Below are 26,457 nucleotides of genomic sequence, written 5' to 3'. Positions count from 1 at the left end.
AGCAGCACATCATTTTGGCCAATATATATGAGTACCAGAAGTTAATTTTCATATAGATCCAACTCACTCGCCATTCAGAATCAGCAATTACTCCTCTCTCATGAATTGATAGATACATTCCATGCCAGGATGTGTCTATGTGACTCTCTCACGTTCTTGTTATATACATCCTCATGTATATCGTACTGTTCCCATACCAGCAGCATTGACTTCCAGGTTCTCGTTGATCGGTGCCAAGCATGAACCCCGGGCAACTTTAATGGTCACTGTGGACCGGAGTGTGAGGAGCTAGCCAATCCATCACAATGTGTCCCAAGAGAATGGTGGCATTATTGAATTACTCGCCCAATACAGTTGTCATATTAATGTTCCTAATGTTTTTCTCTTCCAGATCTGTCTCGTGCCCAGAAGACATTTGCTGAGGATTTGAAGAATTTCAATTTTGAGTGTATCGGCTCACAGCAGACTGACGATGAGAGAGTTATCGGTAAACGTCTTATTGAACCTTCTTATCTCTGGCATTCTTTGTTTTGAAGTTAGAACAATGAGCACTGCAAGTTTATTGAGTGTCTTCATGGTGTCTGTAACTTTTTGTGGGTCGAGAACTTGGCACATCTGATCATGCTGATCAACTTGTTATTATTATGACTGGAACTTGTGGAAGGGAATTATCAGAAAACTCATCTTGAACATTCTTGTGGTAACAAACATGACATTCTTGTAGAGAGAACATTGTAAGAATGTTTTGATGTTCAAGGAAAGATTTGTATCCAAAGAATGTGCATTCTTTGTCCCGACCCCTACAATTTAGTTAACAACATGTCAAATTGTTTTATGAGGTTGCGACTGAGGTATTTCATCATTCGATTTTAACCAGTTATTATCATGCCAAAGACACAAGTAATAATGAATGTTATCAACCTGAGGAGATGGCCAATCATTTCTCCAATAGCTTTTGTCCTTTTTATTAAATAATTTTGAAATGTAATTTAGAAAGAACAGGATAGACAATAGCAGTTGTTGGTGTGTTCACTGATTTTCTCTGTATAATTCATAGTCAAGGTAATGTATATTTTGCCCCTGACCTATTTCTTGTGACCAAAAAACATACTCGCCATAATTAAATATTTCAGTTTGTATGGCAGCTACTGTTATCTCCTTTGTAATCGATGTAGTGTTGTTGCAAGGACAATAACAGTACTTGATAATTCTGACCTAATTCAGATGCAGCAGTGGTTCTCAGGAGACATTTGTGGTTTTGGTTTGTTTCAGGTCATTGCGTATTGATTCTCTCAACTAGTTTCCACTTGAGTACCATCCTGTGGGCCATTCCACAGATACATGGGGCCATTGATGCAACAGGCTGGTAGATGTAGTCTACATCATTGGTACATGGCTGTGGGACATATTGCTTGCTGAATATTTATGACGAGGCTTTTGAATATTTATTTTGTTTGGTGAATACGTTTCTGAAGCTTTATGTTTTTCATGATATCATATAAACTTGAAATGATTGGTTGTTCATCTTGTGAGAAGGGGACAGGTGGCCCAGTTGGTAAAAGCGCTGCAATTCGCTATACAGAGTTGTGTCCCTTGGACACGCCCAACCCTATGGTCGTGGGTTTGAATCAGGTTCACTCCGATTATGTTTCTAGGTTTGTCGGCATCATACCCGTGCTTGTGGGTTTCACCAAAGCAGTAGACAACGGAGACCTGCGTCATCTAGCTTTTTCCTCCCATAAGGTGACATGCCGTGGGATATTGTTCAAAGCCAACTCACTCTCTCTAGTCTTGATGCCCTTTGAGCATAAAAGGTGAAGATATTTATTGACAGTTTGGTAAAATCTAGGTCCAAGCTGTGTGTACCACTATGAGGTCATTGATTTCTAATAATCTTGGCTAGAATCATACAGGTCATAAGGAATATTTTCCAACTGAAGAAGTGTCAATAATATTTGCTCAAGTGTTTTATCACTGATAATGTTGCAGGACTTAGTTTATTCGGGAAGTAAAAGCTGTTATCAAATGGAGTCTTTCCTGATGGTCTCTTGCTATTTAGTTTGATTCTATGTAGGAAAATGCCTTGATATTAAACATGTTATAAACCCAGGCATCTGTTACAGGGCTAAATGCTCCAACAGCCTTGTATATTCTAACTAGCAGTCAGGTATGAATTAATTTTGACACTCAACATTTACTATGTGTTATTGTAATGGTTATGAAGAGATGGGTTAAATGACCATTTATCTGTTTCTTTGTCCGTCCAAAGATTGCAAATTTGATGTGTCAGCAGAAAGTGAAATATTAGAAGGTGGGCACAAGCTCCAAGGTTTCGCCTGTTTGATGGTGGCCATCTGTCAAATTACTGAACTGAGTGCCTCCAGCCCATGTGGTATGAGAGATCAATACTCAATCATTAGGGGAAGCAAGTTCTCCTCCATATTCACCGATATCAAACTAGGCTCCTTCTCAGTCCGTGTCTGCAGTTGGGGTCACTCTATACTTAATGTTCTCATATCCCCACCATTACACAAAGTTACCCTTGTGTGGGGGCAATAATGGCTACCTTATGGCCAGGTTGACATTTCGCTGTCCACCATGTTTGGTTTGTGTCTAAGGAAACGATGTTCTGGTGGAGGGAAGCTGTGTTAATTATTAATTGTTCTCCATGATCAGGAAGCATGGATGGACATTGAAAGTGAAGTGCTGGGCCCTGGCTCATTGTTATAGATGCAAGAACAGTGGATGTATCATATTTTCTTGAGTATAGTGCGCACCCGAGTATAATGAGCACCCTCCTCTAGCGGATTCAGTATTTTATAAAAAAATATGTTTGAATATTATGCACAGAACAAAAATTACACCCTACCCCTTCAGCGAATTCCGGTATAAGAGCGGGTGATGAAAAACTTGGTCAGTACAAATTTGAAATTAGAGATAAAAAAATCACCAGACATGTTGATTTACCATTTAAATTTTTTCTTTGTTCTGCTAGGTATTGTTTTACAAACAGGGATTAAGATTACCTTGTGTATTTTCTCGTAAACTAAGCTGGAAACAGCAATCAGCTGTACACAAGTTTTCTTGGAATCACTCTTTTATGAAGCCAGCAAGGCTTTCTCCGTTTAAAAATTACTGGCCCTTCATCAACTAACTGGCCCACTACTAAATGATGGAGTCCCCGAAGAATCTGAAACTGACTGAGTTACCTAGGGGTCTCAAGACATTTTTGAACTCCACACCCCTAAAAATGCATTTTTGTGCACTTGGCTTCCATTGGTCTCGTTTCATGGCGATTTATGAGCAAATAAAGTTGTTGTTGTAAACATTACGAATTGGCAGGCGGTTGTCATTCTGAGATGATTGATTTGTATTTCTTTGAGTTAACCACGACATCACCATCCCCCCTAAATATTTCTCATCAAAATTACACAACTCACGAGCTATGTCCAATTTTATAAACTTAAATATACACATAGAAGAGGTAAAAACTTTACTAGCCAGGCAGGCCACCTACTTTACATTTCTGCAAGCCCTTTCAGTGTTAGGGATTGGCACTAGTCCTGTAGTCCTTGCAAAATTGCCCAATAGTGAAGGTATCTTAAGGACTAGTAGAAATTTGCCACTTTTATGGGTTTTAGTTTCTACTGCTGTTAGTTTGAAAATGTAACTGCCACGGGCCAATGGACCACCAGTTAAATCAACCCCTGTATTGTGAATGATGAAGACTCTGTGTTGCTGCTGTTCCTTCCCCAAGATTGTCCTTGGTTGGTGTAAAGTATTGATAAACAGGGAGAAGCAGCTTGGCCATATGTTGGGAGGGGCACTTTGTGGGAGGTAAATTGAAGCCCCATGTGTTCCCTATGCCTAGGCACATTCAACTGACCACCATGGTCAACTGATTGGTCAGATCTTTGGCCATGGTTCCTGTCACTGCATGGAGTTGGAATATCATGGAACTTGTCACTGCAGGTGGCGCCAATGTTTGAAGTACAGACTTGCTGGTTGATATGCACTGGTAGCTCTTCTAGGTCAATGTTTGTGTGACTTTAAAACTATTTAGTCCCTTTACAAGCTGTTTTACATCAGAGGACAGGTCGAACTGAAATTATGATGCTTAGAATAGCTCATGGTCAGATGTTTTGATTAGAAAATAATTCCTATAGCAGTCCCCTGGTTCCCCATTCTTGGGATTTTGGTTGAATGTGAGGTTGGCTGTGTGCTTTGATGATGTGAAACGGTGCTCATTGAACCAACCAATGGTTTGCCTTGGGAATGCAATTTCATTTGTTTACAAGCTGCCGTGACAAAGCTTTCATACTGGAATTCTCCATCCTGTGTGTCAGTGTGTGCTGGCAACATGGGGTGATGTTCATGCTATCAATCACTGTTTTTTCTGGTCCAGGGTTATGGTGATTGTGTGTTGGTGTGTTTTGACATGGACTGATGTCCATACTATCAATCACTGGTTTGTCTGGCCCATGGTCACAGTCATTGTATGTCAGTGTGATCTGATGACATGGATGGATGTTCATGCTATCAACCACTGGTTTCAGTCATTGTATGTCAGTGTGATCTGATGACATGGATGGATGTTCATGCTATCAACCACTAGTTTCAGTCATTGTATGTCAGTGTGATCTGATGACATGGATGGATGTTCATGCTATCAACCACTGGTCATAGTCATTGTATGTCAGTGTGATCTGATGACATGGATTGATGTTCATGCTATCAACCACTGGTCATAGTCATTGTATGTCAATGTGATCTGATGACATGGATTGATGTTCATGCTATCAACCACTGGACATAGTCATTGTATGTCAATGTGATCTGATGACATCGATTGATGTTCATGCTATCAACCACTGGTCATAGTCATTGTATGACAGTGTGATCTGATGACATGGTTTGATGTTCATGCTATCAACCACTGGTCATAGTCATTGTATGTCAGTATGTGGTCTGATGACGGATGGATGTTCATGCTATCAACCACTGGTCATAGTCATTGTATGTCAATGTGATCTGATGACATCGATTGATGTTCATGCCATCAACCACTGGTCATAGTCATTGTATGTCAGTGTGTGGTCTGATGACATGGATGGATGTTCATGCTATCAACCACTGGTCACAGTCATTGTATGTCAGTGTGTGGTCTGATGACATGGATGGATGTTCATGCTATCAACCACTGGTCTCAGTCTTTGTATGTCAGTGCGTGGTCTGATGACATGGATGGATGTTCATGCTATCAACCACTGGTCACAGTCATTGTATGTCAGTGTGATCTGATGACATGGATGAATGTTCATGCTATCAACAACTGGTCACAGTCATTGTATGTCAGTGTGATCTGATGACATGGATGGATGTTCATGCTATCAACCATTGGTCTCAGTCATTGTATGTCAGTGTGATCTGATGACATGGATTGATGTTCATGCTATCAACCACTGGTCACAGTCATTGTATGTCAGTGTGATCTGATGACATGGATTGATGTTCATGCTATCGACCACTGGTCTCAGTCATTGTATGTCAGTGTGATCTGATGACATGGATTGATGTTCATGCTATCAACCACTGGTCTCAGTCATTGTATGTCAGTGTGATCTGATGACATGGATGGATGTTCATGCTATCAACCACAGGTCACAGTCATTGTATGTCAGTGCGATCTGATGACATGGATGGATGTTCATGCTATCAACTACTGGTCACAGTCATTGTATGTCAGTGTGATCTGATGACATGGATGGATGTTCATGCTATCAACAACTGGATTAAAGGGCTCATGTTTATGATGATTGCGTGTAAGAGTGTTTTGACAACATGGAATGATGTTCATCTATCAACCTCTGGTTTTTGTGATCCAGACTATTTTACTTCAGTTATTTTGACGATAAACCTTTCTTCTTCCATCATGAAACTATTCCAAGTGAAGAGCCATTGGAATAAAGCATTGAATAAGACGTCTGTAGGATGGCAGGGGTGCTTCAGCCAGGTCGTTTGTCAAATTACCCTGAAACAATGTATCCAATACAGCCTATAGTATTTGGCAAGTCTAGATCACTGCAGTATAAATGAAGATCGTCTCCTGGCTCCTTTTCATTATATTTTAAAACATTGATTTGTCATTTCTGTAAAATATGTTCATTTCAGAGACTAGATGTTAGTCTATCAGTTAGGCCACAGAGGCTTATAACACTTTTGAATATTCAAACACAGCGTATTGCACGATTTGCATTATATTTTTGTTGAATTGATGTATTGCAAAATCAATATTTTCCCCCGTACTAAATGTCCATAGAACAAGAAACTACTCGCATAGATAGGCAAGTTCGGGCTGGTAGGCTCAAAATTGTTTGGCATGGGCTGTAGTAATATGTGTAGGAAATAATAGGAAGAAACAAGCTTGTACAGTGTATCTGAGTGTCCCTGTTAATTAGTGCAAACTGATCACCAGGCGGTGAGAGGCCAATAGGTCCAGTTCGCCATGCAATATCCATGTGACTCCAATGTTTGTGTTAATAGCTGATTGTATCCATTGTATACATTTTGAACACTTTCATCAATAATGTTGATTTACCTTAATAATTATTCTGTGAGTAATACATAAATGTATAGAGAAATATGAGAGTCATTGTGACCATGCGATCTTGGTGTCTATATGTCTGTGTTGTGATATTGATGGAATACTGCAAAAATAGGTGCCACATGCACACTAAAAAATGGTATATAAATGTGTTATTGTCCACCAGAAGGCCACAAGTATGATACATATATGGTAATTAAATGTGTTATTTCTTCTTAGAAGGCCACATGCATGCAATGTATATGGTATGTATAAGTTTGTTATTGTGCGCCATGGTTATGGTATATATATACAGTTTTAAGAGGTGTGCAGTCTGTGCTGCACCTACTCAGAGGAAACCTGATAAGTGTTAGACTGATTGTCATCGGCTTCCTCCCTGGCCTGCTACAGGAAAGACGATAGTGGGCTTCTCTGACCTACCGCCTCATGTCTAGCTAGCTTCATTGTATGGATGACTTTGTTGGATGTTCAGCATTGCTTCTTGGTCCTTCAATCACACCAATCACATTCAGCTGTAATTCATCTCACGTGGATGAGTTTTGATAAAGCAGATAATTTTGCAGACTAGGGTGCAGTTAACACTTGAAACATATACTTGTAAAGTGAAAATAGTCATTGATTGTATGAGTGTAAGCTCATATTTAGGCCGTACTTAAAAATATATTGGTATTCTTGGTCAAGCCATCAATATGCATGTCAGGTAGGCGGGAATTTCAAACACTGATATATAGGGTTATTGGCAGCAATAATGGCTACCATCTTAAGCTGTACAGCATAAATACTGTATTCGACTTAATAAGCGCCCGCTCTAATAAGCGACATTTGTTAAGATATTGGCTATTGAACAATCCCAATTAGCACCCCTTCCGATTGATCAATGTACACAAGACTTATTTATTCGCGTATAATACGCACTCATGTGTTATAATCACCCTTGATTATGGGCTGACATTTGATTCTGGAAAAATATATCTGTCGTACTTAATCATTTCAGGCTGTCGGCATAAACCACGAAATTTATCTTTCAACTCTGTTTTTTTCCCACCAAAATAACATTCTAATAAGAGCCCCCTATTTCTAATTTTGAGAGCGCCCTGGGCGCTTATTACGTCGAATACGGTACTCATTCATGTCATCTAACACAGTAGCAGGGCAGGCAGGGATAAATGAATGAGATGATGAGTTTTTGTATCCTGAGTGAAAAGAGATTTGACACAAGATATTTAGGTCGTATGGGGCATTGTTCAAATAGAATCAAGAAATTAGATTTTTGATGGAGAGAATGACTGAGGACTTTTTGAGTGTTGAGTTAAATGTTTGTGTTCCTTAATTACCTGTGAGATGAGGCAGGGGAGTGTTTGGATGGGAGGCTCTTTCTTTGTTGTTTACTCAAAATTGTAGTGGAATGAGTGTCAGTTCCATCATCTTCTGCAGTTTTATCTTGAATGGGAGAGATACAGCTGCTCCTTAGACCAAGAGGGGCACGGGTGGCCCAGTTGTCTGAGGTGCCACGATTCACTGTGCATAGTTTTGTCCCTTGGGCACCCCAGAAACCTATGATTGTGGGTTTGAATCCCGGTTCGCCCCAATTATGTTTCTAGGTTTGTCAACACCATACCATGCTCTTGGGTTTCACGCAAGTGGTAAACATCTGAGACCTGCATTACTTCAGGCTTTCCTCCCACATTAAGCTGACACGCCGTGATATAACTGGAATAATGTAAAAGCGGCGTTAATCCCAACTGAGCTTAGTCCAAGACAAGTAAAAATCTAGAGGGACATAATGGTTATTTTTTCCCTAAATCTAGTTATAATTATGTCTCTCAAAAGAAGTTAAGGACCACCGGAGTCTTTCACTATTGTTAATCTGTCATGCCGTCACAGATTAACTGAAGTGATATGAAAGGATTGGGTGTTCCTTAACTTCTTTTGAGTAGTATATTATATACCATGATATACCCAACTAGTCTGAAATGTGCTGTGGACAAGTTGGATATGACCAATGGTATCTACCTAACTTTCAGCCAACATCTTTGTTTGTTTGATTTATGTGATTGATGGACATAATGGTTTTAGCCATTTTTGTTTCACAATACAATACATCCAGAATAAATCATGATTCTCATGTTCAGTATTGTTAATCAATGGCTACCGGGTTGGTGTGTTTGATTATTTGATATTGTGTGAGATGGTTGCGTTGGGGGATCTCAGTTGTTTTAACTAATATTTGTTTGCTGTTGCATGTCGGCAGTGCTAGGATTTCAGATTCCACTATCTCTAACATATCAACCCTGCCTATTGAGGTAATGGATGTATTGGCAGGTATCATACTGGTAAAAGAATGTTGGTGGACTAAATGCAGATCAGGTGGTCATAATGTTGGTTGAATAAATGAAGATCCAGTGGTCACAATGTTGGACTAAATGAAGATCCAGTGGTCACAATGTTGGTGGACTAAATGAAGATCCGGTGGTCATAATGTTGGTTGAATAAATGAAGATCCAGTGGTCATAATGTTGGTGGACTAAATGAAGATCCGGTGGTCATAATGTTGGTTGATTAAATGAAGATCCAGTGGTCATAATGTTGGTGGACTAAATAAAGATCAGGTGGTCACAATGTTGGTGGACTAAATAAAGATCAGGTGGTCACAATGTTGGTGGACTAAATGAAGATCAGGTGGTCACAATGTTGGTTGACTAAATGCAGATTCGGTGGCCACATATTTGGTGGACTAAATGAAAATCAGGTAGCCACATATTTGGTGGACTAAATGGAAATCGGGTGGCCACATTTTTGGTGGACTAAATGCCCATCGGTGGCCACATTTTTGGTGGACTAAATGAACATCGGTAGCAACATGTTTGGTGGACTATATGCAGATTGGTGCGGTCACAATGTTAGTTGACAAAATGCAGATTGGGTGGCCATAATGTTAATTGACTAAATGCTGATCATGTTAGTTGATTTCATTTTTTGTTTGTTGTTAAACGGCGCACCCAGCAATATTCCAGCTGAATGGCGACAGTCTGTAATTAACCAGTCTGGACCATACAATCCAATGATTGATATGAGCATTTATCCACGCAATTGTAATACGATGACATGCACCAACCAAGTCAGTGAGCCAGACCACCAGATCCTGTTAGTCGCCTCTTACCACAAGCATGGGTTGCTGAATGCAGATTGGGTTGTCACAGTGCTTGACCTGGTGTCTCATCACACCCTGACATCATAAATCATTTCTATGGACACAGGATTGGTACTTCAACCATTAAGCAGTTATTGGCTTGTGCCTGTTTCTGTTTGTTGTTTTGTCTTTCACTCAGCAATATGTTGGTGGCATGTGTTATCGAGTTTGGACCAGAAAACCAGTGATTGACATGAGCTATGTCCCACGCCAATGGGGTAGGAGGACACGCGATCAACCAAGTCACCGAGCCTTTTGCCATGTCTTAGTCTTAAACAAGTCAGGTTGCTGGGGACCTTACCTTGAAGTCCCATAGGGTTGTGCATCTTTCTGAGCTAGAGTAAGACTATATTTCCCAGTAATTATGCATTGAAATCCCACCTTGAGAGGTGGTGATGTTTCCAACCAGATGACCGGTTGAGTTCAATCAAGACTTCTCCAACATCTAAGCCTGCTATCTGTATACTGAGCATGTTTAATGCAGGCAGCTAGCTATCTTACCCTTGAAGTTGGTTAAGTGGTGATCAGCTGGATGCTGATACTGTGTGGTTTAATGATCATCTTTACTTGAGGATGGTAATTATCCTCTTTTTGCATCTGTAGTGTATGATAACATGTGTATGAACATGGTTAATGTGCTGGACTTCAGAATCTTTCTTACCAAGCCCCATTTGATACTCAAGCCTGTGCCAAAACATTTTGCAGCATTAGAAACTGGCACTAGTCCTATAGTCCTTGCCAAACTGCTGAATAGTTAAGGTATCATAAGGACTAGTAGAAATTTCCCATTTTTAAGGCTTTCACTATATGTTATCATTGTAAGGACAAGTGGATTAAAACTGTTAGTTTCTGTCACTGTTTGGTCTACTTAAGTTTCAGGCCTAACAGTTATATTTTGAGTGTCAAACTTATTCAATAGCCTGGGCTATAGTTTTACACAAATGTTCATGCTTTTACAGTGCTTCATAATGTCAGGGAACCTGGATCATTGTCTCATTGGCCCCTGAAATGGCCCTCCATTTAGGAGCAATACCTGGAGGGGGCTGGGTGACCCAATTGTCGGAGGAGCTGTGTTTTGCTGTGCAGTTGCTTCATGTGGGCATGCCAGAAACCTGCTTATGTTGGTTCAAATCCCAGGTTTGCCCTGATTATGTTCGTACTCCTAGGTTTGTCAGCACCATACCCATGCTTGTTGGATTGAAAAATGTGAACATCAAAGACCTGCATCTCTTCATGGGTTTCCTCTAAAATTCAAAGCAGCGTTAAACCAAATGCACTTGCTAATGGCAAGGTGAGGAACTTCTTGAACACTGTAACACACGAACAGAGACCACAGGTCTCATGTCACATTCTATCAAGTATCAGTTTTTACTTCCACACTTCCTTGTTGACAGGTCTTAATCCCTGTCATTGTTTGTTGACATAATGTCACTAGTCCAGGACGCAGAAACTCATGTGGACATAGCAGGATGTATATGGGTGGTTTCATTGAAAGGCCATCAGTGCCTACATTGTGGTGCATGTTGTTCGTTATTTAATGCCATACTCAGTAATATATGTATATATATAAAGTGATATGACGCTTGTAATTTATTGAGTCTGGACCTGACAATCCAGTGATTGATATTGTCACCAACACAGTCAGGGTATGATGACACACAATCAACCAGGTCACCACCCAATTTTTTCAGTCGCCTCTTACGACTAGTATACATTGCTGGCAGCCTGTTCTAACTTGGAATAATCACGGTTAAATTCTGTTTTTCAGTTGCCTTGAAGAATTCTTTCATGAATGATCATATCATTTTCCAAAAGTTTAAACATCTCCAGGCCATAATTCTTATTCTTCATTGGTTGTGACATGTTCATATGATACTATAAGCAGCATTACAGTGTGGCTTATGACTGTCAGTTTATTTGGTAGAATCATACAAACAGTCAAATGTGTCTTGACTCACAGCTCCAAATACAGTGGAATCGGTCTCTACGACTAATGATTATGGGACCGTAATTTTAGTTCAGGTCAGAGGTCTGTATCAGATGTATAACAGGACTTATGTCCCTTGCTTCCGATATAAATCAGTCAAAGTTCAAGGACAAATGTTTCCATGAAATCATTGGCTGGAAATGAGGGATATAGCATTCAAATGAGACAGGTTAGGTCCACGAGCTAGGATTGTAAGGGTTCTGTGTGTTGTTATACCAGTGAGCAGGCTCCTATTTGGATAAAACCCTGTAATACACGGCAGCTTATTGAGAAGAATAACTTACTGGATGTGCAAGTGAAATGTGCAAAAAATCAATCTGGATTTGGGGGCATCAATTACCTGTGTCCAGATAAAGCGGATTTTACTTGATTCTAGATTAACCGAGTCAAATCGGGATTGTACATTTGATCTGGTACTGACAGAAATTCCCCTGTATGCATTAATACAGTGACATTTCTGGTATATGCCTACTTCAGTTGTGTTATTGTGGAAGCATTTCATTACCAGAGTTGTCCAGGGGCCCTTGTACAGACAACTTCGCAAGTTGAAACTGGGATGTTGTTTTACGATATGTCACAGTCTTTAATATCAAATTCTAAGGATGCGACTGCATAAACCATATCGCAAAAATAAGCCCCATTGCAAGATGCAGAAATGTGCATCCAGTACTCACAAATGTATAGAATGGATGCAGAAATAAACTTATTTTGCGTCCAGAGGGACGCACAATAATATTCAGTGTATTAAATTCTTGACAAGAACTATAAAGTTCCAGTGATGAAAGTAGTTATTAAGTCTTACAGTACAGTACAGTACACTGCATTATGGTATTTCATTACTTACAGAACCCTAATATTTCCTCTAAAGACTAGTGAATTTAGTAATTGGGAGATCTCTGGACCCCTAGTTTTGTAGATCAAGGTAAAACCCTGGAATATTGGAAAAGCAGTGATGATTTCCATGAAACATAAGGGATAATTAACCATTATACTACATGTGTACCAGCTAATTTGAGATGATCCTGCTTATACTTATTTCCGTCTCTCTACTGCCAGAAATTGATTTTTTAGCATGTCAGCTGGCTTGGCAATCCTATGGATTGAGGCGAGGCTGATTTAAACTTTATTTGCTGAAAATATATTGAATAAAGATACCAGATAAAACTGCTGTTATTTATACAAAAATCATTCAAGTAGTAGTTGAATGCAAAAACCTCAGTGCCAGGCTGTCTTTCAAATGCTAGTTCTACCCCATGCATAGAACAACACACTTATACAAACTTACAGACAGCTATATGTCATGATATATGGTAATAATGTAAATGCAATATCAAATGCATAATTGGTTTGTTTGTGATCTCACATGTCTTAAAAGTGGTTGAATTAATTTGCAAAATAAGAAGTGAAAATTTAGCTGTTTTTGCCTGCATAGACTTTTTCCTCTATTTTTAAGATTTCTATTGCCACTGATTTATTCAACAAACCCCCAATTCTGGATGCTGGTTGTATTGGTCTTGTGGTCATTGATAATATGTTTTCCTCTTCAACAAAAGTTAGAAACTAGACACAAAGGACATCACAACGTTGATACTTGACCATGTTGGTAATCAATTATGAATTTCCTGTCAAGGACAGCTTATATTTCACAATGTACATCAAATTCATCCAAAATCAACTGACAACATGGTTTATATGTACAGATATCACTTGATTGCTATGAGACTTCTAAGGCCTTTTATTTTTTGTTAATTGGTTTACAAAAAAATTAGCCTATAATTCAATGTAGGTGGTCAACATGCACAAAAAAAGTCAAAACAAGCAAGCAAAGTTTTAACATGGCAGGGTAATGAAATATAATTGGTTTTGGAGAGGTTAGAAAAACTTTTTTTATACATATTATTAACTTTTATCTTACAAAGAATGGTGATAAAATCTCGTGTAATCTCACCTAAATGTAAAACAGAGTCAGCCGAAAATAAATTGTCATATTAAGTTGTTATATTTTTTCTTCAAATTTCGTGGCCCCGTTCCACAAAGCGATCATAGGGCTACGACTGTCATAAGTCTATGTTAAAATATGGGATTTATGATCGTCTTAGCGCTTACATCGCTTTGTGGAACGGGTCCTAGTTTACTATGTCGGTCGGTCCATAAACCACCTGAAAACAATATTAAGGCCTGAGGAATATTTTCAATACACTTTTATCCCTTCAGAAGTTTGACAGAGACTGTAATGCACCTTGTTGATCTGTTGTCTGACATAAACTAGTCATAGCTGAGGCTTCTTTGTCCCATGACACGTGATGATCCTGTCAGTAAATTGTGTTTTGGTGAGAACATTAGCTTGTATTGCATGAGAGTGAGTCAGCCACCGTGTGACATCTATCACTGATAGACTGGTTTAGTCGTGACATGCCTTCACAGGCCATGCTATACCTGTAGGTGTTATCAGCTGATTAGCACAAGTATTGTACAGTCAGACTCTACCTGTAGCATCATGCTTGAAAAATACTAGGACGCTTTTGTTCTGCTTGCAAATGAGTCTCGTGTAATTTAATGCGAGAATACTTTAATAGGTTTTGTCAGGTTTGTTGTGTAGGATTGTTTTGGGCATGACGCATGCATATTGTTTTGGATTTATAATTTCAAAATTAGATGATGGGATTGATGGAAGGGCAATTATCATGATCATATCAATCTCAGCTGATATCATAATGCTTGAACATTATGGGTTATCATAGATTGACACTGCTAGGTAATGGTGGGACGATGCATCGGTGGATCTCAATTGTTTTACTTCTTGATTACAAGTATTGATCACAGTCGTATACTGAGTAAAAAATATTGATTCTCTTAAACGTTTGCATTAAAAACTATTATGCCAAACGCTATTATCAGTAGTGAAACTTTGTAGTTAAAACAAATATTTTTATCCATTGTGCCATACTTGACACTGCCAACTAGGGCTGGGACGAGTCCAAATTTACTACCCGGGTGCCCACCCCTCTATTACCCAACCCTACTCGGGTACCTGCAGTTGGTCTTGAGAGATAGGTACAAATGTCCGGTAGGGAATAGTTTAACTGTAGCCCTGTCACAATGTATTTAGATACTCATAGAAAACGATCTGGTCTTGCATACACTGAAGTTGAGTGAAGTTTTACCTCTATTCGAACATATAAAGTCAGAAGGAATGCGAGCATAGTCAGAAAGAAATGCGAACATTAGTCACTTATAGTGTGACCGTGGAAGTTCTAGATAATTTTTGCCATTAAACAATATGTCACGTGACTAACCACGGGTCTGGGTAGTCCAGTGGGTATCCGGGTCCTACACAGGAACCATCCGACTGTAAATCGTCACTGTGCCAGGTATTTGGCTCTCCTGTAGTTGAAAAAGATGACTTATGCGCCACAGATAAGAGCACATACAAGTATTGTGATACATATTGGATCGGATCGCACAGTTGGTGTATTTTACTGTTTGGACATGAGTTCTGTGTATTTGTGAATTAATAAAATTATTGTGGATGATTATCAATGATTATGACCAGTGAAGAAAATGTTTCAGCTTTGTTCGCTGCAGGCCTCAACCTGACCTGTGGTTGTTCTGAGCGTCCGACTACTGCCTGTCTGTGTTAGAAATTAAGGGGTCTGTGAGATGTTGACCTTAGCAGCTTTTCATATTTGCATCTAGGGACCTGTTAAATCTTGATTTTGAACACTAGGCTTATGATATTGACTCTTGATCACGTTAATGTTTAAACTTTGTTGTTGTTTCTCATGGGCTTAACCACTAGCTTGTCAGATCCAGGATTTATTGATCTACAGGGAAAGGTGTGATAAAGTGATTATATTGCCATCCATTGCTTTTATCCAGTTCACTCACTCATTCACTGCTTCTGATAATGTGAATTGATGGCATACTTTTTTTTACCCTGTGCATTTTGTATACCACCCTCATAAAGCCATGATATTGCTCGCTCGCTCACTCACCCATACACTCACCCAAATACTCACCCACCCACCCAAACAAACTCACCCACCCACCTACCAACTTACTCACTCACTCACTCACTCATTCACTCACTCACCTACCAACTAACTCACTCACTCACTCACCCACACACCCAAACACACTCACCCATCCACCTTCCAACTCACTCACTCACTCACCCACCAACTCACTCACTCTCTCACCCAAACACACTCACCCACCCACCCAAACACACTCACCCACCCACCTACCAACTCACTCACTCACTCACCTACCAACTCACTAACTCACCTACCAACTAACTCACTCACTCACCCACACACCCAAACACACTCACCCATCCACCTACCAACTCACTCACCCACCAACTCACTCACTCTCTCACCCAAACACACTCACCCACCCACCCAAACACACTCACCCACCCACCTACCAACTCACTCACTCACTCACTCACCTACCAACTCACTAACTCACCTACCAACTTACTCACTCACCCACACACCCAAACACACTCACCCATCCACCTACCAACTCACTCACTCACTCACTCACCCACCAACTCACTCACTCTCTCACCCAAACACACTCACCCACCCACCCAAACACACTCACCCACCCACCTACCAACTCACTCACTCACTCACTCACTCACTCACTCACTTGTGCACCCTCCCGCCCATCTTACAGCAGTTGACTTATTCCTCAAACTGTTCTGTGATTAAAATAGAACCACATTGCTCAGAACATGAGTGTACATTCTGCTTCTGTAGACTGTGGATACCTGGTATGTGTTTGGATCTGCCCAAATCTGTTGCCATCAATGTGAATGTTTTTGCATCTGATTGAGACAGAGAAAGAAGCAGTTTGCAGTCATCACACTGAAACTTTTATGAAGTACCACGTTTGTCGTTTGATCTTGGCAGAACCGTCTGATCAGGCCTAGTCACAATGTCCTGCACATGCCGTAGTGCTGGATGGACCTGTGATATTGCACCAGCTACTGCAGCTTAAGTGTCTCACTGGGCTTAGCTACCATTAGTATCAGTACACAGTACGGCCATTGCTATAATCAAGTAAGGTTTTACTTTAGAGAGGATTTTCAATGTAGAAATCAAATTAAAATGAATTACTGTGAGTTGAAAGAGGTCCTTGAAGTCATACAGTGCATTCTCCGAGATGTTTAACCTAAACAAATCATTCCTTCCTATATTGTGCATGATTCAATATTAAAATTTCTAAATATGGTTTCTTCACTGATGTTCAGGGTTCTAAGCGACACAGATATGTGCGTCAAGTATGCACAAATGTATAGAATGGATGCAGAAAAAATTACTTCCTGAGGGATCACATAATATATTCCTTGTACCAAATTGGCAATGTTCCTGAAACTAAAGTAATTATCAAATCTTACACTTCAATACGTGATTTCATTACTTTTCTGGATCCTTGTATTTTCCGTAGGGACCCTTGAAATTAATGATTGTGGGCGCCCTGTACTCCTAGATTTTTAGGTCAAGGTAAAACACAGGATGTTTATCATTTGTAGAACTGCAGGGTACTTGGTGACCCTCCCCTAATGACCTGACTGACCACAACACCCACCCACCCTTATAATACATGACCAATCCCCTAACTGGCATCCTGCTTTACCTTTTTCAAACGATACGTATTGAGATATGTTTCCTTTGTTCCCGTATATAAGATAAGAAAATGTATAACAAATTTCTCTATTATTTGTATTGTTTAAACTAAAGTCTACACAGAAAATCATTCACATAATGATGTTTCCCTTCAGAAATATTGACAAAGCAATGGAAAAGCAAAATAGCTATTTTTCTGATGTCATTTACCCTGTATCCATGAATGCAAAAATAGTTGCGACTGACCATGCCGAGAAATATTTACATTATTATGTAGAAAATAGGATCTGCATTTTTATCACTGTCAAACACTTCAGCTCCCAATATGTCGCAATACATATCTCTATACAGATAAATGTATTACAATATCATTCCAATACACAGCCCTTGTCATTCGCCTCCAACCCGTGAAGTTCCGGGGTAGAATAGGTCTCCAGCATCCCATGCTTGTCGTAAGAGGCGACTAGCGGGATCGGGTGGTCAGGCTCGCTGACTTTGTTGATACATGTCATCATTTGCCAAATGCGTGAATTGATGCTCATGATGTAAATCACTAGATTGTCTGGTCCAGACTTGATTATTTACAAACCGCCGTCATACAGCTGGAATATTGGTGAGTGCGTCATTAACAACAAACAAACATTTGCATCCAGGTGGCCTTGTTGGGGTTGTGTTCAATTGTCACGGAGAAGGTTTGAGTTCAATCCTTCTTTGATTGTACAATGTATGATTCCTGGCCTCACCTATTTGGTACATGTGCTTTAAGTCATACGGATCAGTACCCAATCACACTCTCACTGGAATTTCTACAACTCATTACCGTATTGCCTTATATATAACAGTCACACCTGCCTAACATTACTTGTAACTTCTTGTTATTTAATGATCAAGTAGATGCTAGAAACTGTTCCTCCTTTCCCTGTTTTCTAGACAAGGTATGTGAGAATACTGCCACACATTTCAGCATTGTCCTCTTAGGCTCACAGCATGCCGTTAAAACCTGCTTTGGTGCCGACAGCTGCTCGAGATAAACCTGCCTCTGACAATCCAAAGAAAGCAAAAGACACATTTCAGAAGCATGTTGGTGATGCTAACATTGGCAGTGTGCAGATTTATGTACCTTTCCTTATCTCTCCACTACAAGATTGGTAGGCCTGATTTCCCCAAGGTCACTTCAGCCAGCAGCATCTGTCTAGAACAACATTCTAGATGTAACACATCCAGCAATCTTCAAGTGTTCTTCCAGTTTATGTTTTGTCTCAAGGCAGGATGTCATCCCCGGGGCTTTTACTATGTGTGTTGGAATAATTGTGTTGATGCTTAGTGATGCATTTGTAGGCCAAGGAGTTTGTACGGCAGCAGATCATGCCGATAGTGTACCCAATGAAGACTCTGATCCCTTGTTTCACTCACAGTAAATAATCATTCTTTATGATGTCATGTAGCAGTTGTATAATGTATGTCACGTTGTTCCATTAAGCACCGATAGTAATGGCCCCTATAGCAAATGTTTAATAATGTTTAAATTGTATATCATTCCAAGACAGGTTTGGGCTCTAAGACTCAGACGATTAGCACAGTGGCTTTGAATCTTCCCCTGATCATGTCATGGAATAGTTCTATGTTTGTATGTCAGAATTAAGTAGTTGTATTTTCAGTCTGCCATTTTAGTCCTCAGATCCAATGCTTGAGGAAGAAAACACTTCCACAACATTGCTAATGGGCCCTGTAAGAAATCTATGATAGACTAAAATCTGCTGAAATCCAAGACAAGTTTTGTCTCAAAGACTGTTGCTGTTTCTTCTCATGATCTTATATCATGTACTTGACAGCAGTTTGAACTGGATGGCCACTATCAGACCCCGCCTCCTATAAAATCATATTATTTGGGGAATGAGTGTCTGCTCCCAATGGAGTGTCTGTGCATGTTAGCTTTGTATACATCAGCCTACTGGAACCACAGACAGATATATACTGGGAGTTGATAGGTTTCCCTCCGCCAGATGGCGTTGTCGTTTCACTTGATGTAAAATCAGACAGCATCCTATAACAGGTGCCCCTACACCCTGCTACCATACATAGTCCAGTAAACTGTAACATGTCCAAGTACAGGGTGCTTTTTCAACTTGTTTAGATATGAAATCCAGGAAGAAATATATCTGCAAAATTTATGTTGGTTCCAGTTTGTCACATCTGTTGAATTATCTATGCTGGGGTCATTGTGTGTAAAATCAGTGATTTTACTGAGACAAATTGGATCCGGACATTTAATCTGTTGAAAAGTCTTCATTAAATTGCCAAATTTGAATAAAACCCTATGGATATTGTGACATTCAGCCAATGTCCTAAAACATTAACTGATTTGGAACTCTGTATGTGTATTTGATTTCTATTTTAAAAGGACATTTATAAAGGATGACATAATTTTCTCCAATTTATAATATTATCATTAAAATGAAATGTAGCATCTTATCTGTGTAAATTTATTGAGTGATATTTAGGTCTGATGTGTGGTATTATGAAGTGAGCAATGTGAACAAAAATTGCCATTAATATACGTTTCCAGAACACTTTTGGCACAGTGTCCCTTTAGTTTTTAGTGATTTTCATGGGCCTGTAAGATCTTATTTGGCACAAGAAGCTTATTCTGGTAAGATTACAGTTTATTTAGCTTAAAGGTTCAACTTTGTAGAATTTATTTACTGAATAACAAGTAAGGATGTTAATATGTGGATAATACCTTAGAGCAAGGGGTCCAGATATCTGAATAATACGGTACAGCAAGGGGTTCAAATATGATAATATGGTACAGTTGGTTGGTTAGTTTTTTGTTTAACGCTGCACTCAGCAATATTCCAGCTATATGACAGCGGTCTGTAAATAATCAAGTCTGGAGCAGACAATCCAGTGATTGATATCATGAGCATCGATCCACGCAATTGGGATCAATGACATGCATCAACCAAGTCAGCAATTTGACCACCCGATCCCGTTAGTCGCCTCTTCGGTCCAGATATGATGATAGGGTAGAGCAAGGGGCGCAGATCTGGTAATACGCTACAGCAAGGGGTCCAGATATGATTATGGTAGAGCAAGGGGTCCAGATATGATGATATGGTAGAGCAAGGGGTCCAGATATGATGATATGGTAGAGCAAGGGGTCCAGATATGATGATATGGTAGAGCAAGGGGCGCAGATATGGTAATACGGTATAGCAAGGGGTCCAGATATGATTATGGTAGAGCAAGGGGTCCAGATCTGGTAATATGGTACAGCAAGGGGTCAAGATATGATGATATAGTAGAGCAAGGGTCCAAATGTCATGATAATATTGTAGAACAACACAAGAGGTCAAGATTTTGGAATAATAAGCATACAGGAAGGCAAGCGGTACAGATTTCTATCAGAGTAATACAATAGAGCAAGTTGTAGCTTGTAACATTTTGGGGTAATACGGTAAAACAAGGGGCCTCAGAAGTCTGTATCGGCCAATCTTCGGCAGCAGCTCTAGCATGGCTAATTGAACCGTTATTACCTGGCAGTAGCCAGCTACTCAGCGTATAGTCTATAGAGTTCCCTGTGTTTACACCAGCTGTATCCCCTGGCCAGCCACAAGGAATGTACATTATTTACATAGTTGCACTATCACCAGGTTCACATCTCACATTCCTGCCACTATCTTCCACTGGCTTTTTTGCCTGAGAAAAAAGAAACGGTTTGCTTCCGGTATCAGCTGCTATCAGGGTATTTATTTCTTGATGGGGTTCCTACTAAAGATGTTTAGGTTTGGTGATAAAAAGTGTGGTTAAAAGGTATTTAAGGCCTTGATATGACAACAAGTAGAATTCATCCGACAGTTTACAAATCATTCAGATACTCCAAGATATCTTTGCTGTGAGATTTGACTTGTAATAAATAAGATATGAGTTTATGTGTTTGTTCCTTTGAAAGAAGACAAGGGTATTCTCGTAGCATGTTGTCTGTCCCCCCTCCCTGCTCTGTCCCCAGCTGTTAGTCCTCCACTGCCTGTCCCTTTAAGTAACCCTGCTGTTTAATGACTTCTGAACCCTACTCTGACTCCTCCCTGCTGTCTGTCCTATAGCTTGCAGCGATAGAAACTACCATTTTCAGTCCCCTAGTCCTTATAATGAAAACATGTAACAAAACCCTTAAAAATGGCTAATTTCTAAAGTCCTTATGATATGTCAACTATTGAGCAGTTTGACAAGGACTACAAGATCAATGCCAATTTTTTTTCTAAAGCTGTCTTGCTGTCTGTCCTCCATCCATGAAGATCCGTGTTAAAATTGGTCTTCAGCAATCCATTTTTGTAAGATGTTTGTTGGTTTTTATTTAACGCCGCACTCAGCAATATTCCAGCTATATGACGGCGGTTTGTAAATAATTGAGTCTTGACCAGGCAGTGAACAATCTCACATTAGCACCCCTTCCGACCCCTATTCGCATATAATACGCACCGCCAGACAATCCAGTGTTTGATATCATGAACATCGATCCACGCAATTGGAATCAATGACATGCATCAACCAAGTCAGCGAGCCTGACCACCCGATCCCGTTAGTTGCCTTTTACGACAAGCATATGCACCTTTTACGGCAAGCAATGGGTTGCTGAAGACCTTTTCTACCCCGGAATCTTCACGGGTCCATTTTTGTAAGAGGCATGTCATCATAGTCCAATTGTATAGATCAGTGCTCATGATGTAAACCATTGTCTGGTCTCCCCTTATTTCACTGGAATATTGTTTTGTGATGTGTTGAACAAGAAACAGACAAACACCTTGTTTTATGTCCGCCACCCTAAAGTCTCCCTCCCCACTGCTCTGTCCCCACCCAGATGTCGGTTTCACACCCTGCTGCCTCTCTCTAACGCCTCTTTCTGTCCCCATCCACCCTGTTGTATGTGCCCCACCCAGTTGTCTGTGTCCCACCCAGTTGTCTGTGCCCCACCCTGTTGTATGTGCCCCACCCAGTTGTCTGTGTCCCACCCAGTTGTCTGTACCCCACCCTGTTGTCTGTGCCCCACCCAGTTGTCTGTGTCCCACCCAGTTGTCTGTGCCCCACCCTGTTGTCTGTGCCCCACCCAGTTGTCTGTGTCCCACCCTGTTGTATGTGCCCCACCCTGTTGTCTGTGTCACACCCAGTTGTCTGTACCCCACCCTGTTGTCTGTGCCTCACCCTGTTCACTGTGTTTCACACATTTCTTTGATGTCAGTCATTTTAATGACGACTGTATCAAGTTAACAAATTTGATAAAGGAGAAAATAAATGGGTGCACAGAAAGATTAGATCAACACTGATCTACCTCTTTCTCAAGCACTGCCTGGATTAACCATCTCTAGAATGTCAAAGGTTGTGATTGTGTAAACAAGGCCCTCGCTCTTATTATGCTTTTGTTGTATTAGTCAGAATGAGTTAATTCTAAACCCTTTATCATATTTATACTGAAGAATACTTGACAGGCTGAATGTATGTTCAGTGTCGATATTTACTTTGAAAGTCAACAAATCCAAGTCAGGCAACAGAAAGTAATTCAGTTTTTCAAATCATTCATGGGAATTCCTTGAACAAATACCATTGGGCTATATGATAAGTGTACCTTATTTTCTTGAGTATAGTGAGCAGTATTTTGGGGGGAAAATTGTTTTTTTGAGTATTATGTCCAGTAAAAAGCTACATCGTATCTACTGCTAATTCAGGTAAACGAAATTTGAAATAAAACATCACTGGACATGATAATTTACCATTTAGATTTTATTCCCTATTCTGCTCGGAATTGTTTTATGTGCAGTTTTTAATATTATGGTGTGTATTTTCATGTAAACTAAGGCCTGAAATTGCAATCAGCTGTACACACATTTTCTTACAACCTGCCCAGGATAAAGTTAGAAAATACCCATTAACAGGTTATATTGAGTTTGTATTAATCCAGGTTGTTTACCAGATGCAGAATATTGCATTCTATATGTATACAAACTTAGAATGGATGCAAACAGTTTACATTGCGAATCCTGAGGGATGGGGGTGGGGGGCCCTTGTTGCCAGTGTCTGTTGATATCAATGTGGTATATCTTTTGTCATGCTTGTATACTGATGACAAGATTTTCTGTTTTCAGCCCAGTCACTCAAGGAGTTCGGGAGGCTGCTCTTCTCCATTGAAGAGGAGCGTGAGAAACTTGTGAGATGCTGATCCCTATGTATTTCATTGTTTGCTGTTACCATGGTTACGTGCCGCATATGTATAACTGTACCTGAAAGATGAAACAAGTGTTTTCAGCAATAGATGATGATCATTGAGTCAGGCCCTCACAATACATGTCCAGAATAGATCCCATGAACCTATGCTTGTTCCAAGAGCAGTTTAAACGTGCATTCAGCAGTAGAAACTAACACGTTTAGTCCACTAGTCCTTATAATGATAACATAGAGGAATACCTTTTAAAAAGGGCAAATTTCTACTGGTCCTTATGATACCTTAACTATTGGGCAGTTTGTCAAGGACTACATGACTAATGCCATTTTCTAACGCTGGCATTGAATGGTGTGAATGTTTGACATGGTATATATTTTTTATGCCATACAATGATGTGGATCAATGTTCATGCTATCTACCCTTGTTTTTTCTGACAGCCATGAGATCTTGATAACATTGGTGAGAGTGACGTAAAAGATAATTTGTAAGACTCGCACAATGTGAAACTGAGAATCAATGTTATAGACCTTGTCTAATAAACAATTAATCATTTGTAAATATTTACCAAGAGCTCTATTGATTTATGATGGATCTTACTTCAGCTTGAGACTGCAACAGACCAGTTCCTTAAACCGTTGGAAAATTTCCGCAAAGAAAAGATTGGTCAAGTCAAGGTATGTATGGACTCAGTGAATTATTGAGTATTGAACCCATCTCACTCATTCACTCACCCACCAATAAGTCTATTCTACTGAAATATAGATAAGGTGCTCTATGTGAAAGTACCAGTTAAGAAAAAGTCCAAATTCTTTATTATGGAAAAAAGATGATATAAATTTGTGTAAAATATATGTTATCTTTTCAGGAGGGCAAGAAAATGTTTGACAAGCAGACAACCAAATATTGCCAGTCATTGGAGAGGTATCTCAATATGAAGACAAAAGTGAATGAGTCCATTCTTCAGGAGGTGTGTTTCAATTCCACTCATTAAGCTGCACCCTGCAGGGTTAGATTTAACAACAATTTTGTATGTAGCCAGCAGGGCTTGCTCCTTTTAAAAGTTACTGGCCCTTCTCCAAACTGGCCTACAACTAAATGGTGGAGGCAAGAAGTGGCCGAACCTGAGGTTGGGTAGCCACCTAGTGGGGCTCTGAAATTTGTATGACTCCTCACCCCTTAAACCCTGACATATATCTTATTTTCTCATCAAGCAGTGTCCAATTAAGAAAATTAAACATACACAGAGGAGGGTGAATTTTGACTAACCAGATGGGCCATCTACTTTATGTTTCAGCAAGCCCTTTGTAATTTTAACTGTCCATGGACCAACGGTCCAGCAGTTAAATTGACCCCTGCCCTGTAGGGCTTCTGGGTTGGAATATGTCCCCAGGTGGTTAGGGACGAATAAATGGGTCAGGTGGTCAGGCTCTGCGACCTGGTTGATTGCTGATGTATAGAGGAAATACTGCTGAGTGTGGGGTTAAACAATAAGACCACATGCACGCTTGCACGCAAGCACGCACGCATGCACGCAAGCAAGCACACGCACACACACATGCACACTCTCATTCACACCAAATTTCACAACTCTAGCGGACCCGTGAAGATCCGGGGTAGAATAGGTCTTCAGCAACCCATGCTTGTCGTAAAAGGCGACTATGCTTGTCGTAAGAGGGATCGAGTGGTCAGGCTCGCTGACTTGGTTGATGCATGTCATCGTATCCAAAATTGCGTGGATCGATGCTCATGTTGTCAATCACTGGATTGTCCAGACTTGATTATTTACAGACCGCCGTCATATAGATGGAATATTGCTGAGTGCTGCGTAAAACAAACCAACCAACCACAACACTAGCACGCACACGCACACACGCATCAGCACACGCACACTCACCTGCACACTCGCTCTGAGCTGCCTGTGAAACAAATGTATTGTAGTGGGTTGATTCAACTGGCACTATCAACCCAATAAGAATCCAACATGTCTCACAAGCAACAACTGAAATGGGGACCAGATGGTCACAATGGCTGCTTTTATGTGGTACATTGATAGCTCACACCCTTGGAAGACTGACTGTCTTACTGTAGTGACTGAGCTGTCATTTTACAAGGATTTTGCTGTAGCCAGAGAACATTAGGATATTTTCATGATTTTATTAACTTTTGATAGGACATACATCTATGTCTCTACCAAATTTTAAAACTATTTTAAGGACATTTTGGATGACCTATCATTGAAAGCAGCTCTGTGCACAAATAATATTTTCAATTATGTCAAAAGAACTTTCATCCTTGGCTGGGGTTCAGCCCAAATGGAGCATGAAAAAGAATAAGTTTTAAGTTTACTTTTGATGCTAAAAAACTATTCCATCAGTTTCATGCTCCCAGACAGCCACACCCAGGCATGCACTGTGTGGACCAGGTTTATGCTGGTGTCCCACCCTGTGTGTCTCAACGCTGTGATAATATGTGGTGACAGTGACCCCCTGTCTGCTAAACACCGATAGTGTAGGCTGACCTTTGACCTGCGTATTGGCATGCTCTGCTTTGCCTGTAGGGCATGTGGTCTGTGATATCACGGCAGGTCACTAGGAAGTGATTACATGACAGGTGTGTTCTGACACTGGGATCATGGACCGGCAGTGTTATCACCCACAAGGGTCATTTGGAGGTGTGCATCATCATCAAGGAATGTAACAATGTATTAAAAATATGTGGCAGAAATTGAGTGTCACAGTGTTTTTGATATAGAATTCACCAACTGGTAAATATGTATTACAAGCTGATGATTTTATAATGATGGTGTTTTGGGAAATAAATTGT

At 40.1% G+C, this 26,457-nt stretch overlaps 1 protein-coding gene across 8 annotated transcripts in view; it reads left to right on the top strand.

The window, feature by feature from the left end:
- Positions 1–26,457, top strand: part of LOC139450612 (rho GTPase-activating protein 26-like) — an 84,740-nt gene that overhangs the window by 14,727 nt on the left and 43,556 nt on the right. For all 8 annotated transcript variants that reach the window (XM_071232393.1, XM_071232390.1, XM_071232389.1 and 5 more), the window contains exons 2-5: positions 392–487; positions 23,558–23,619; positions 24,237–24,308; positions 24,500–24,601. In XM_071232393.1, coding sequence (XP_071088494.1) covers positions 392–487; positions 23,558–23,619; positions 24,237–24,308; positions 24,500–24,601 — 332 coding nt within the window. The remainder of the gene's footprint in view (positions 1–391; positions 488–23,557; positions 23,620–24,236; positions 24,309–24,499; positions 24,602–26,457) is intronic.

The sequence above is a fragment of the Haliotis cracherodii genome, unplaced genomic scaffold (assembly GCF_022045235.1).
Source record: "Haliotis cracherodii isolate W230 unplaced genomic scaffold, xgHalCrac1.p SCAF_8, whole genome shotgun sequence".
Taxonomy (NCBI): domain Eukaryota; kingdom Metazoa; phylum Mollusca; class Gastropoda; order Lepetellida; family Haliotidae; genus Haliotis; species Haliotis cracherodii.
This window is presented reverse-complemented; position numbering and strand designations above follow the sequence as displayed.